Below are 12,756 nucleotides of genomic sequence, written 5' to 3' on the forward strand. Positions count from 1 at the left end.
CAAAAATCACTGGGCAAGATAGATAGTCTGTAAAATGCATTAAACGTCAAATGTTCTATGATCCTCTAGACTAACCCATCTTAGAATGGACACACAAGCCCTCACCGGATGCTGGAAAAAACATCCATTCAAATATAATTGTGATATCAACACACGTAGTTAAGTACTTGCTAAATGATGGCTTGAAATGTCCATGCTAAGAGCAGTGCTCTGTGCACACTGGTGCTTTGAAGAGAACATTTAAGCACAGAACACTGCCCAGTGATGAGCATCTGCCTTTGGCCCAGAGTGTAATCCTGGAGTCCTGGGATCGAGTCCCACATCGAGCTCCCTGCATGGAGCCTGCTTCTCCCTCCACCTGTGTCTCTGCCTCTGTGTGTGTGTGTCTCTCATGAATAAATAAAATCTTTAAAAAAAAAAAGCACCAGTGTGATGAGCATTATTCCTGGTAGGGCCTCAGCCGAGATCCGCCCCAGGTCCTTCAGGTAGCCGGAGGAAGACCCACCGAGTTGGTGTTCTCCCACTTTCTGGAAAAGAGGGTTCTTGTCGAGAAGGGAAAGTGTCCACCCCATCCTCGTAAGAAGGAGATAAATTCCATAAAATGCAGCAAGAGAGTTTGAGGCATTAAGGCTATGATATTTAACAAGGACAGATCAGTTCATGCCTACCAAAGTTCTCACTCTTTACCTGTGTACCCTATGATGTGGAATTGGAGGGATGGAGCATTTTTTTCCTTTTTCAAAAATCAGAGCCAGGTTTCCTAATTATATCAAGTCTTAGAAAATTTTCAAGCTGCTTCAAGTAATACTGCATTTATTTATCCACATGTTAACAGTCATATGTGTGTATGTACCTCGATACCATAAAGTACCTGTTGCTTCTAAGTAAACTTGAATTCTATCTGGGGCATCACAAACCATTTTAAGTTCTTTGAAAACTAGAGGCTTCCAGTACTCTTCTCAGGCAGTCAGAACATACCTAGAAGAACAATCACCCTCACAAAGTATCATTTTTACATCCAGGCCATTCTTCCAGTTTCGTATATTCCCCCAAATCTGCCCTAAGTGCAGATTTCTTTTCTTTCTTCCAGAATTCCACTAACTCTCCATTGCTTTCCAGGGTTGTACTTCCCAGGCCACCATGCTCCAAACTACTCGCGTGTAAGCATTTCCTGTTCTCCAGAAGCATCTCCTGTCAGCGCTGGTCCTCCCTGTCCTGTCCCACAGGTTGCAAGAGCACACCTGGGGATCCATCCCTCTGCCCTCCCAACCTTGAGCCGTCCCAGACAGCTTCCTTCTCTCCCATTTGGCTTCTCTTCTATGTCTCCTATTCATCAAAATAAAAATCCTTCTCTGATCCGACATCTGTCTAATAAGTGGATGGGGGATCAAGCGGGCTATTAACATTTAAAAATATGTTTCCTTCCCTCTCCCATTTGAAGACCTGATTTAGGATAGGCAGCAAGTGTCATATTTCAGAATTCCCTGAGCAAACCCCATAACAACTGCCAATATTCGAACATGGGGAATAAAACTTGCCTCTTCAACATAGAGAAGTAAATTCTTCCGTTAATTTTAAAACATACGTCACCACCGTGACGTAGCTCTGCTGCATGTTAACTTCTAGAGAGAAAATCAAGAGGGTATGTTTCGAATTCGGGGTTGTGATGTTCATCTTGCTGTGGGTAACCGACTTGGAGGGTTGAATCTATCCTTCCCAGAGCATGAATTCCCATTACATTCAAGGGGAATCATTCGAGCGAGTCAGAGCACAGACTCTGACCTTTCAAAAATGTTTCGAAAGTGCCCCCCCCCATTCCCACCACCAGTCTCCCCATTTTATCGAGCAGATTGCACTGGTGCCTTTTGGTCCGGCTCCCCTCCCTACACTCACAGGCACACCCACGGACATTTTTTAGAAGCCAGTGTTCCAAATTAACAACGTAGCAGCTTAAGATGATGCTCAGAGTCTCATGCCGTTTCAGAGGGAGGAAAGCGGTTTTTCTTGAGTTCTGGCGGAGGAAGTTAAATCTCTAAAAACATTGATCAGATACTAGTAAAGGGATAATATATAAATTGTCATGGAAAAGTCTATTATCAAGACTCGAGTATATCACTAATACGTTTTCTAAAGCCGTGGGGGGGTGGGGGTCGGGTTCTGGATCCTACGGCACCCTAGCCACCACTATTAAAAATAAATGGACACCCCTATCACAGTTGGCCCCCAGCACTGACTTAATGTGTGCGCTCATGGCAATTTTTCCTAAGAAGGGATTGCTGTGAATTTCTACTCCATTACCGCAAAATCCTCCCGGAACTGGAAGCCAAAAGCTGCAACAGTGTCTGTTATTTGGGGCTCGAGTGATAAGAGGCCAGATCTAATGTAAATGCAGAAATAAGAGGTACTTAACAGGACACGGGCAACCTATCAGTGATTTCAGGGGTTGCCAACACTGTCCTCACCCTGACCTCTAATTAATCTGTCATTAATGATTGTGAGACAACATCCTATTGTTTTTTCTTCCATTGGCTGTGCTATAACTTTGAACCGGAAATTCCAGCCATTCACGGCTCTGCTGGGTTTCATCACCAACAGCTGTTGCTCAAGCTATGGATGCTCTCAAGGTGAGTAGCGCATTACAACTGACAACCTTAAATGTTTCGTAGGGATTGGCTTGTCTCAGGCATCTAGCCAGGTCCAGGTGGCGGAGCACACGTGAAGGTTTTGAAAGGTCAGCTGTGAGCAAATAATGGACTGCTGCGGGTCCTAGTAGCGATTGGAGGCCCCAGGATGAGGCCCGAAGGAGTCTTAAAATCTAACAACAGATGGAGGGACAAGGAGGACTCGGAATGAACTTCCTAGATCAGATCACAACCTCTGGGGCTACTTTCCCTGAACGATTCCCATCTCCCCTTCCCTCTCCATTCCCACTTCACGGGGTACGCAGGACCCCAGGCAGAAAGGGTTTGAGAATGTCAGCCACCTGCAGTGTTACAACAAACATTCTACCCAGCGGATGTGGTTCCCATTCCTACGCTTTGAGGCCACCAGGCAACCAAACCCCAGACCTGAAATTAAAACATTTCAGTCCATTCTGGCTTTCTGAGCCATATCTGAAACAAGAAGACACAACCTCCACGCAATATCTTTTGAAAGCCAGGGCTTCAAACAACTATCCATCTTTATATGCTTATGGACACCTACTTCCTCCCCAGATTAGAATCTCTTCCTCAGAGAAGGAAGGGTTCTAACTTTCGGAACCCTAGATGAACCGACTCGTTCCGCCCTTTCTCACGAGAGTGGGCAAAAAATACCCAGTGCAGAACCAAAATCATAATGCTGCACTTCCCAATGAGGCAGAAACATGGTGGGCATTTGTCACTGCAAGTGACGAGCATCTTCACACTGTCCATGGGCATCCTGGAGGGGATGATATTTTGGTGAAAGGTTAGTGGGCAGCCTCCTCCAACCCTCTAAGTCCCTCAGGTTTTCCCTGTGAAGCGTTTGAAGGTCTTGGGCAAGCGTTCCATGGTAGTTCCTGTAGTGAGAGTGAGGGGCAGGATCACTTTCAATGTGATGTCAGTATAATGTAATATAATGTGTTCAAAGCCAGAGAATATGAGAATATGACATGTCCATTTTTCAAAAAGAAAAGTCATCTGTTTTCCATTTGTTTTGAATTTGGGCCTTGCATACAGGCAATGTGGGATTGTCTGGGTTTTCACATAGCCTCTTGAGTGACACTTGCTTATGGACCTCATTTAGTCTATGGCATAACTTGCATCCCAGAAGACGGGAACTTCTGTCACCACCAGAGCAAAGTAGATTATGGCTTCAAGCTAGCTGCTTGCCTCACTGCACATTGTTCTCTCTGGGGATAAGACTAAGAAGAGCACCTCCTCTAAGAAGAGCACCACACCAGTCCCACCTTTCCTCTGCACAAAGACTGTGCTGCTCCCCACTCTTGCACCCCCGGTCCTCTCCCTGGCCACTGCCCCTCCTCGCCAGGACCTACCTGGAGATCCTAAGCATGCACATCTCATTCTGCACATGCTCTTGCTAGGATGCCTGATTTTTGAGTTCTCTTCTTCCACACATCGACCCAACTGGCAGCCAGAATGTTTCTTTCTTCAGAGACCTAGATAACTTTCTCCACAATCTTAAGAACCTATGGTTTTGACTCTTGTCCTGTTCCTTCAAGTCTCCTTTTTGTCCAGAGGGCCTTACATGACTTAGACCACGAGCAGAATAAAACTTAATGTGCACTAGTACCACCACTGCATCCATTGCCGCTCTTTGAGCTGTGGAAGGACCACCTCAGAAGTAAGTCAGTGTTGGCACTTCCTAATATTGAATCTTGTTTTTCTGGGTTTCCTTTTACTATTTCTTTTATTTTTAATAATAAATTTATTTTTTATTGGTGTTCAATTTGCCAACATACAGAATAACACCCAGTGCTCATCCTGTCAAGTGGCCCCCTCAGTGCCCGTCACCCATTCACCCCACCCCCCACCCTCATCCCCTTCCACCACCCCTAGTTCGTTTCCCAGAGTTAGGAGTCTTTATGTTCTGTCTCCCTTTCTGATATTTCCTACCTTCACTATGGATGTTTCACATTGACTTTCCCTGTAACATAGTTTCATAAAAAATTTAACTCTCCTGATGGTCAAAGCCAGCTCCTTTGTTTCAGTATCTGATTTTACTATGGGGCAAGCAACAGGATTGAATGCAAAGAGCACTGGGCAGAAGATGTCAGAAGTCCCGCTCCCGGGTCATCATCACATGTGTCCTCCTGGAAAGGTGTGTCTTCTCTTAGAATTCCAATCTCTATGCATTTTAATGTCTGCTTTACAGAATGTGCTGTTTACAAAATTTCACTCACTTCAGAAAACTCTTTGCAATGGCATTATAATCACAAAGGGTGGTGCTCGCTTCGGCAGCACATATACTAATCACAAAGGGTAAAGAATTTAACCTCTCAGTCTACACTAGATCCTGGGGCTCTCAGTCACTTCAGAAAACTCTTTGCAACGGCATTATAATCACAAAGGGTAAATAATTTAACCTCTCAATCTACACTAAATCCTGGGGCTCCTAACTTAATAGGTGATTACACACCTCAGGGCTATATAGTTGGCCTTGTGCATCTGGGAGAATAGTGAAAAGCAACAAAAAAGAGCTCTTACACATCCAGTGCTATCAGACAGCCGGCTCTCAGGGCTCCAGAAGCTACAGAGGTTCTGGAACTGAACACAGAACAAAAGATCCAGGTTCCGCAAGAGAACACAGAAGGAGGTGTTCTGGAGATCTTTTAAGAAAAGGCATATTCTCATTTATTTGTAAGATTCCTGAGAAGTGAACCTGATCCTGGGGTGCACTTACGGCATCTTTCCAATTCTGTGATACATGAGGCCTGTGTGTAGGCGCACATGCACATGGACACGCATATGTATCCATTCACACTACACCAGAATCTGCCACTAAAAACTCATCCCTGCTCCATATTTGAGCAAAAATGTGTCCTGGTTCACTGGTAGCACCGAGATTTTATCTTTCTCTCTTTTCTTACTCTCAACAGTATTACTGATCACTGCTTTTCAATTTTAAGTCATTTCAAATGAAGACTGTATATTTTAAAATAAATTTGTGCTTTTACTTCAGGGGGGAAAATACTTAATTTGGTTCTCTAAGGAAGGATTTAGTTCATTTGAGAACATACAATAAATTTTAACCAAACCAGCCTCAGCTTTTTCTCCTTCACCTGCTAAGTTTCACTCTGGGTACATTGGTGTGGTAGGGTGCTGGCCAGAATGGATTCGGTTTTTCCTGAGGAGCCTATCTACAATCTACTTGGCTTTAGAGCTAAAGGATGAATTCAGTTCATTCAGCTTAAATGATATTTTGTTTGCAAACATCTCTGGACTGTTAATACCTCACTTAAAAATAAATTTTGGCAAATGGAAAGAGAAAGGGAAGTGGTCTTCTAGAAGTCTATTCCCCATTTGAGTTGAATGTGTTTATACAGCATTTTAAAAAAACAAACAAAAAACAAAAACAAAAAACTTCTACATATTCCTCTATATTTAGTATGTGTTTTAGCCTTTTAGCCAGACAAATGGGAAAAATCAGCAATCTCTAATTAATAGGTAAAATAATTTGGTTTTATATCTTTTCCTAGATTCGTTTTTCATTAATTTACACTAATCCTTGGTAATAACAAAAGTTATTTCCAGGTGCTACCCACCTTCCAACTCCCAAGGTAGGTAAGAAACTGTACCATACTTCTGTTAGTTTGCTAAGAACTAAGTGTTAGTCTATTGCAATAACCAAATAAATTTTAAAGAGTGTTGGACATAAATAGCAGGCCACAGAAAATCCAAATCCTCAGATTAATGCCTCCCAATATAAGATATAAGGTGCCTCTGCCATAAAGTCCGTCAATACAGTTAAACGATCCCTAATCTAAAAACTAAACCAAACCACAAACCGGCATTTATTCTTCTTTCTCTCTTTCTTAAAAAAAAAAAAAATTGTTGAAGTATATCCCTCTGTCCTGGCCTCCCTATAAACCCCCACCCACCTATGTCCACAGCTCCACTAGCACGAAGGACAACATGCAATAAAGAATGGGAGAACTCCTTCAGAGCTCTGCAGTCTAAGCACACAGAACAGAGTTTAAATGTCTTTCAAAAACCGATAAATGGTGGAGGAAGAAGAAATAGTCTTCATGACTAAGTATTTTATTTACCTCTTTGTGTTTTGAGCAGTTTATTATGATTTAAGCCAACATCCCCTACAGGTGCATTAATGTTAGATGTGAGATCTTTGTACTCCATCCCATTTTGCTTCTCCTGCCCTGGTCCTGCTGTTGATCAATTTGTTCTGCTTCACAGGGTGGGCACTCTGTCCTTCTCAGGGTCAAGAAGATGCCTGAGAATGGGAAGAGGGCCTCCTGACTCTTCCCTACGGCCACTGCCGCCTCTGCCCTCCTCGCTCTGCCCATTCACATCTTCCACCATGGCCCCAGGGGCAAGGATAGGGGGGTCCCAATGATTAAAAGGTACAAAAATCAAACAAGACCCTAGACATTCTCCAAAACCCACACCCTAATTAACTATTTCCACCCTCCTGACATGTAGAGGGAAGTGTGAGTAAGTTGTACAGGAGCCGTGGGCCTTCTTCTACATAATGCAGATGGGCTTCTGAGTGTCCACCTTTGGGCTCGGATCTATGCATAGCAGTGTGCTTTCTCCATAATCATTGCCACTGTCTTGTGGTCAGAAATGCTACCCGAGTCCTTGCTGGAGCCTGCAAGCCCAAGGCACACTTGTTTTATACCTAGCGAGGAGAAGAACTGGAATAAAAAGAAGCCCAGTTAGTCACAGGATGGTAATTTGGGGTGGACATCTTTTTTTCTTGAGCAAATATTCTGTAGAATTTTTTAAAAGGAGTAAGGGTTGGTTCGCCTGTTGTGAACCTCCCAGTGTTCATGCTACAGCAAGCATTAACCTTCACACGAGCCCTCCTAGTGAATGTAGGATTCTTAGACTTCTGTATTTATAAAATCTTCTGCCCAGAAGAAATTAAAATTGAATTTAATTTCTTTAGATGATGGTAATGGTGATGATACTACTAATAAAGTGGTCTCTCTTTTTTTAATCAAAAAATGGGCTTTGAGGAAATGACAAAAAAAAAAAAATCTCCCACTAAATACAGATCCAAAGTTGTCTTCATACTGTCTGTGAATAGCTGATGTCGAGACCATCACACACTATCCCTGAAAAGGCTCTTTGCTTTCCTGAACTCTAATGGGCTCTCGTTTCTTGGCCCAAATCCTAGCAAGTGGTGGCTAACAACACCCCTGAAATAAATCGGAGAGATCAGCTTATGCTGTTGATTTACCAGGCTTGAGCAAACTGCTCTGGGAATCTACTGGTGTCTCCCAGGATCTATTTTAATGATCTGCCTGAGGAGAACCAAGCAGTGATTAAAAGATAAGAACCCTCACGATCTTCGAGAAGGGAATTACAATATCTACACGAGTGGTAAAACACAGCTTGCTGGTTCCCCTTCACTCCTGAGCCTGAGGCTCAGAGCCTCTGCAGATGGCAGGCCCGACTGAGCGGCAGGGTGAGCAGACACCCTGTGCCATATGGGGACACCCGAGCGGTCCTGGCCACCTTCGGCCAGCCCCTCAAGGCCTGCTACTTCTCAGCTGGTGGTGATGGAGGTCCCACTGGGTCCCAGCCGGGCAGTTTTCCTAGTGAGGAGAGTGTGCCCCCTCTAAATGCCCAGGATGAGCAACAATCTGTTCACTCCTTCGGAGATACTTAAGGAGAAGAAGCAGAAAAGGGACACAGGTATCAAAGAAAAGTCCTTTCAACATTGCTCATGTATCCTTTTTAGACTTGAGTTAGAACCAGATCAAAGTGTTGTTGGAGGGTCAGAATACACTGAAATTTGAGGAAGGGCCGCCCCTCTCCTCCATCCCTCCCTGCCCCAGCCCCCCGAATTACAAAGTAGTTGGAAACCTTCACAACTGACAAATGCATAATCAGGCAGCTGGTGCCGAAAGAGGCCTTTGTCCAGAGGTGCCCCCACACCAAGTTTACCTCGCCAGATGCTTGCTCCCGAGCCCTGCAGTATGGACAGACCAGGGGATCTTGCAAAAATAGAAGTCAGGAGGGTAGAAGGCAGACCCCGGCTGCACTCTGCTCAGTGCCTGTTTCACCTCTGGCTTTGTGGCTCAGGTGAGGACAGTCATCGCTAAGAGAAAATCATTCAAGAAACACACATCCCCCACGCACGCACGCACAGGCACACTCCAGAAAGCAGCATTACCTGTTCCTGCTGCTGCACGGATTTCCCCGGAGCATTTGGCTCCTTGGCTGTAGTCATGATGCCCTGGCCAGGGCGCACACCCGCACAGGGGCAGGAGCGGTCTGACGGTGAGTCGAGCCACGGGAGTCCGATCGGCGGGGAGGGGAGTGATTTAGTCCATACTTCCGAAATCACACGGCTATTTTGGGGAGGATGGGGGAGGGCGAGTGGGTAGACCAGCCTAGTTTTCTCTTTAGATGCAAGGAGCCGAGAGCGGATCCGAACAGGGGAGATGCTGCGGCTTAGCGGGGCTTCTCCAATTAGCAACAGCCTCCGCAATCGCCACAGAAACAATGGTAACTGCTTAGCAACCGGCAACTGGCGGCGCCGTGCAGGAAGGGGACCCGAGTGATGCGCGCCGCTCCCGCCCGCCGCCCGCCTCCCGCGGCGCACGGCGCATGCTCCGGCCTCTGCTCGGCTGGGGAGGGGGCGCCGGGGTGGGGAGGGGGCGGGGGGACTCCGGGAGCGGGGGAGGGGCGGCCGGAGGGGGCTGGGGGGAGGAGCTGGGGAGGGAGCCCCAGGGGCGGGAGGGGACGCCAGGGGGAGGGGGCTGAGGAGGAAGGGGGGAGGCGGGAGGGGGTGCGGGGGCAGGGGCAGGGGCAGGGGACCCGGCGGGGGCGCCCGCGGCCCCCGGGCCTGGGGACCTCCGCCCGCCCTCGCCCTCGCCCTCGCCCTCGCCCTCGCCCTCGCCGCCCGGCCTCCCCAGGTGGCCGAGCCTGTGCCCCCGCAGCAGCCGTGCTGGGCAGCAGGTCACACCGGGACGCCGACGCGGAAGGGGGCCGCTAAGGGGACAGGAGGGAGATGGGCTGTGTCTTTCCCTTCTGTCACCTAAGTGCCCGTGCTTGCGAGAAGGCAGATGGTCGGTGGGCACCGAGGCATGGCATCCTTCCCGTTTGCCCGGTGGGTTTTGCAGGCGTGCTAGATGTGGGAATCTTGGCCTTTATTTTCCTTCAAATTCAGAAACTTACTACGTTTCCTCTTTTTACTCAAAGAATCTCCGGTTTCTCTCTGAAAAATCAACCAGAACCTCAAGGGTGTCTGTCGGTTAAAATTAAAAAAAAAAAAAAAAATTAAAAAAAAAAAAGAGGAGCACAGCATCTGGGGTGACCTTATAGGAGCAAGGCTCCCTGCTGAGTCCTGAGCTCAAGGAGACAGCAGGACAGACAGGGCAGTCCTGTTGTCCCTGCCTGGTCTCCTTGCCACCTTGCTGGACCCTGCTGCACTGCCCCTCACCCCTGCCCCTGGGGGGACACAAGCTGGCTGGCGGAGGAGAAATGCAATGTGGGCCGCGCTGATTAGCTCTGAGTAAAGCTTGATTAGCCACTAGTTTACAGGTGGAAATGTCCTGTGGCCTTCCAGAAACACAGACCAGCTTAGCCTGCTGAGCTTGGGCTGCCCCTGTGTGTGAGCAGTGCCCTTTGTGAGTGCTCTCTAGCTCCTTCCAGGCCAGATCTTCTACCTCCACCCAAAGGCTTTCAGGCCACAGGCATTCACTGGCCTGGGGGAGCACAGCATCCCTGCACTCAGCACTAATAAATACTGTCAGTAAGAAAGTCCTTCCTCCTGCATCTCTGTAAAGCCCAGCATCTGAGCAAAGACAAAGTAGGTGCATTTCCATGAAAAAGCTATTTCCTAGTAGGTTTCTTGTTCAATTCCTTCCCAACACCCCTGACCCCTAGTCACTTTACAAAAATAAACACACTTGTGAAATCCAAGGCACCGTATCCTTCTTTGGAATTGACAGATGAATCCAGATCATGGCAGAGCTGCCCGGTCACCTCTACCACAGCCTGAACTTAATTCTGGGCTAAGTATTTACTTGGCACTGATTCTAAGACATCAATATAGGCAGCTGGGAGTTTGTATGGTTTACCTAAGAATAAAAAAAAAAAAAAAAAAAAAAAAAAGGAAAATCCCACCTAAACCCCCATCACACAGTAAAGGTCTGGTTTGTGTTTTGTTGCTTTTGTTTAAACTTCCCCACAGGACACTGTATTTCCAGGGTGAGAACAGCAATGGTGTGGATCCCTGTCTAACTCTTTGTAGTCCTGCTACTGGTTTTGAGTGTGAGTTACTATCAGCGTTGGCTGCAAGGAGCGTGCCAGGCCAAGAAGCCTCGCGGGGGCGTCTTCCTACAGCTACAGGCTCCTAAGTGGAGGGTGCGCACCCCACTTGGTCACATCCCTGGCCTCCAGAAGCCACTCCAGCATCATGAGGTTGGCAAGCAAAGCTGCCCTGGGAACCCCAGCAGCAAAGACCCAGTGAAAAGAGCTGAGCAGCCATTCTTCCCCATGTACCTGGACCCCAGTGGCTGTGGCAGCGGGGATGGGGGGAACTCAGTGAGAAGTGAAGTAGAGTGGCCACACCGGGACCACAGTGGGCTCAGCTGCAAAATACCCTTTTACTATTTCAGTCTCACTCCTGAGCATCTCAGAGCTGGTCTGTCCTCCAGAGTTTCCTCTTGAGTGAAACACCAGAGGGGGATCAAATCTGAACCCACCAACTGTTAGCATCTCTGAAAGGATCCGTTGCAAATCCACAGAGGCCAGAACCACTCCCCAGCATGGATATCCAAGGACAGAGACAACAACAGAAGAAGGCGAAGTGAAGGGAGCTGGGCCCTGCCCCCTGGTCACCGTTTCCAGAGCCCTGGGTCTAACCTAGTGAGAGTGAGTTGTACCCTGGGTGTGCTAGGTTGTGTGATGGAGGAGGACATGAAACCCCCTCTGGCACTTCCATCTTACTTCTCAGTAAGGACCTTATGTATTATTTTATATCTAAAATGAATATGGCTAAAAGCAAAGTTCACCTACATCTGCAAGATTATACCTGATACTTCAAAAGAGTCTCCTGCTGGCATCAGATCATGAGATCCCCAGAGTGCAGGCCTGGCCAGCCTTCCCAGCACCCACACCCCCCCATTCATCCCATCTCTTTTCTGTAGCTGCTAGATGGAAAAGCTAGAGAATCACGGGTCAAGGGCCAGGCCAGACTGTGCCACTCAGAACCCTGCCCTGGAATTTTCTGGCATCAAGTCCCCAGGCAGCTGACTTTTCTGCATACTTGACTTTACTGCTTTTAAAAGAGAAAGGGCAGGCTCTCCTGCCAAATGCAGGAGAAACACTGGGTGGTTCCACATAGATGAGGAATCTGAAACGGTCCACGTCCTGGAAGCAGAGGACAGGATGGTGGTTGCTAGGCCTGCAGGGAGGTGGAGACAGAATTGCTGGGTATGAAATGTTTGCTACGGAAAACAACAACGTTCTGGAGAGGCGCTGTGCCACATGGTGCTTGTAGAGAACTGTGCTCACTCGGTCTGTGGAAAGAGTTGATCTTGTGTTATATGTTCTCATGACAAGCAACATTTAAAACACAGAGACAATGGGCCACAGTTTATCCATATTTAAAAATCATTATCCCTCCAGAGGACACTCTGCTGATGCTTATCCTTCTGCAGAAAGTGGGTATCACTCCAAATCCAGAGACCCAGTTCCAGGGAGAGTGGGACTAAAGTCTCCTGTGCATTATCAGCACTCCCATCTGAACCTCCTCCGTCAGAGAAGAGGCTAACAACCAGTGTGCACTGTCCTCCCCACAGTAGTGCAGATCAAAAACAAAAAAAATTTTAAAAAAGGAATTTATAGATAAGTTTCGGGAAAGCATCACATATAAATACTATGGTTTCCAAATTCTAGAGACGGTGGGAAGTATAAGTCCAAGAGTCAAGGGAGACTCCAGCTGGAACAGGAGAACCCCAAAAGGCACCTGCCCACACTCCTTCCCCGCACCTTCCTCCACGAATATTTGGTTGATGTCATGGATACTTAGCAAAGGGATGGTGCCTACCTGCGCCCGCTAAAAATAACAGTAAGAGCA

The 12,756-nt window shown here is 47.2% G+C and overlaps 1 protein-coding gene and 1 long non-coding RNA gene across 8 annotated transcripts in view; both read right to left on the reverse strand.

Moving 5' to 3' along the window:
* Nucleotides 1–5,241, reverse strand: part of LOC144284695 (uncharacterized) — a 105,138-nt gene extending 99,897 nt beyond the window's left edge. For 2 of the 4 annotated variants that reach the window (XR_013353135.1, XR_013353136.1), the window contains exon 1: nucleotides 5,187–5,241. This is a non-coding gene — a long non-coding RNA (uncharacterized LOC144284695). Of the gene's footprint in view, nucleotides 1–5,118 lie in introns of all 4 variants that reach the window. The other 2 variants (XR_013353140.1, XR_013353139.1) reach the window with 2 other exon arrangements.
* Nucleotides 1–12,756, reverse strand: part of DPP6 (dipeptidyl peptidase like 6) — an 823,115-nt gene that overhangs the window by 458,828 nt on the left and 351,531 nt on the right. Inside the window, exon 1 of one of the 4 annotated variants that reach the window (XM_077849558.1) lies at nucleotides 8,842–9,222. The exons of the other annotated variants lie outside the window; for them this stretch is intronic. Coding sequence (XP_077705684.1) covers nucleotides 8,842–8,898 — 57 coding nt within the window. The 5' untranslated portion in view covers nucleotides 8,899–9,222. Of the gene's footprint in view, nucleotides 1–8,841; nucleotides 9,223–12,756 lie in introns of those variants that run through there. 4 annotated transcript variants of the gene reach the window in all.

Source organism: Canis aureus, chromosome 15, assembly GCF_053574225.1.
Source record: "Canis aureus isolate CA01 chromosome 15, VMU_Caureus_v.1.0, whole genome shotgun sequence".
Lineage (NCBI taxonomy): Eukaryota > Metazoa > Chordata > Mammalia > Carnivora > Canidae > Canis > Canis aureus.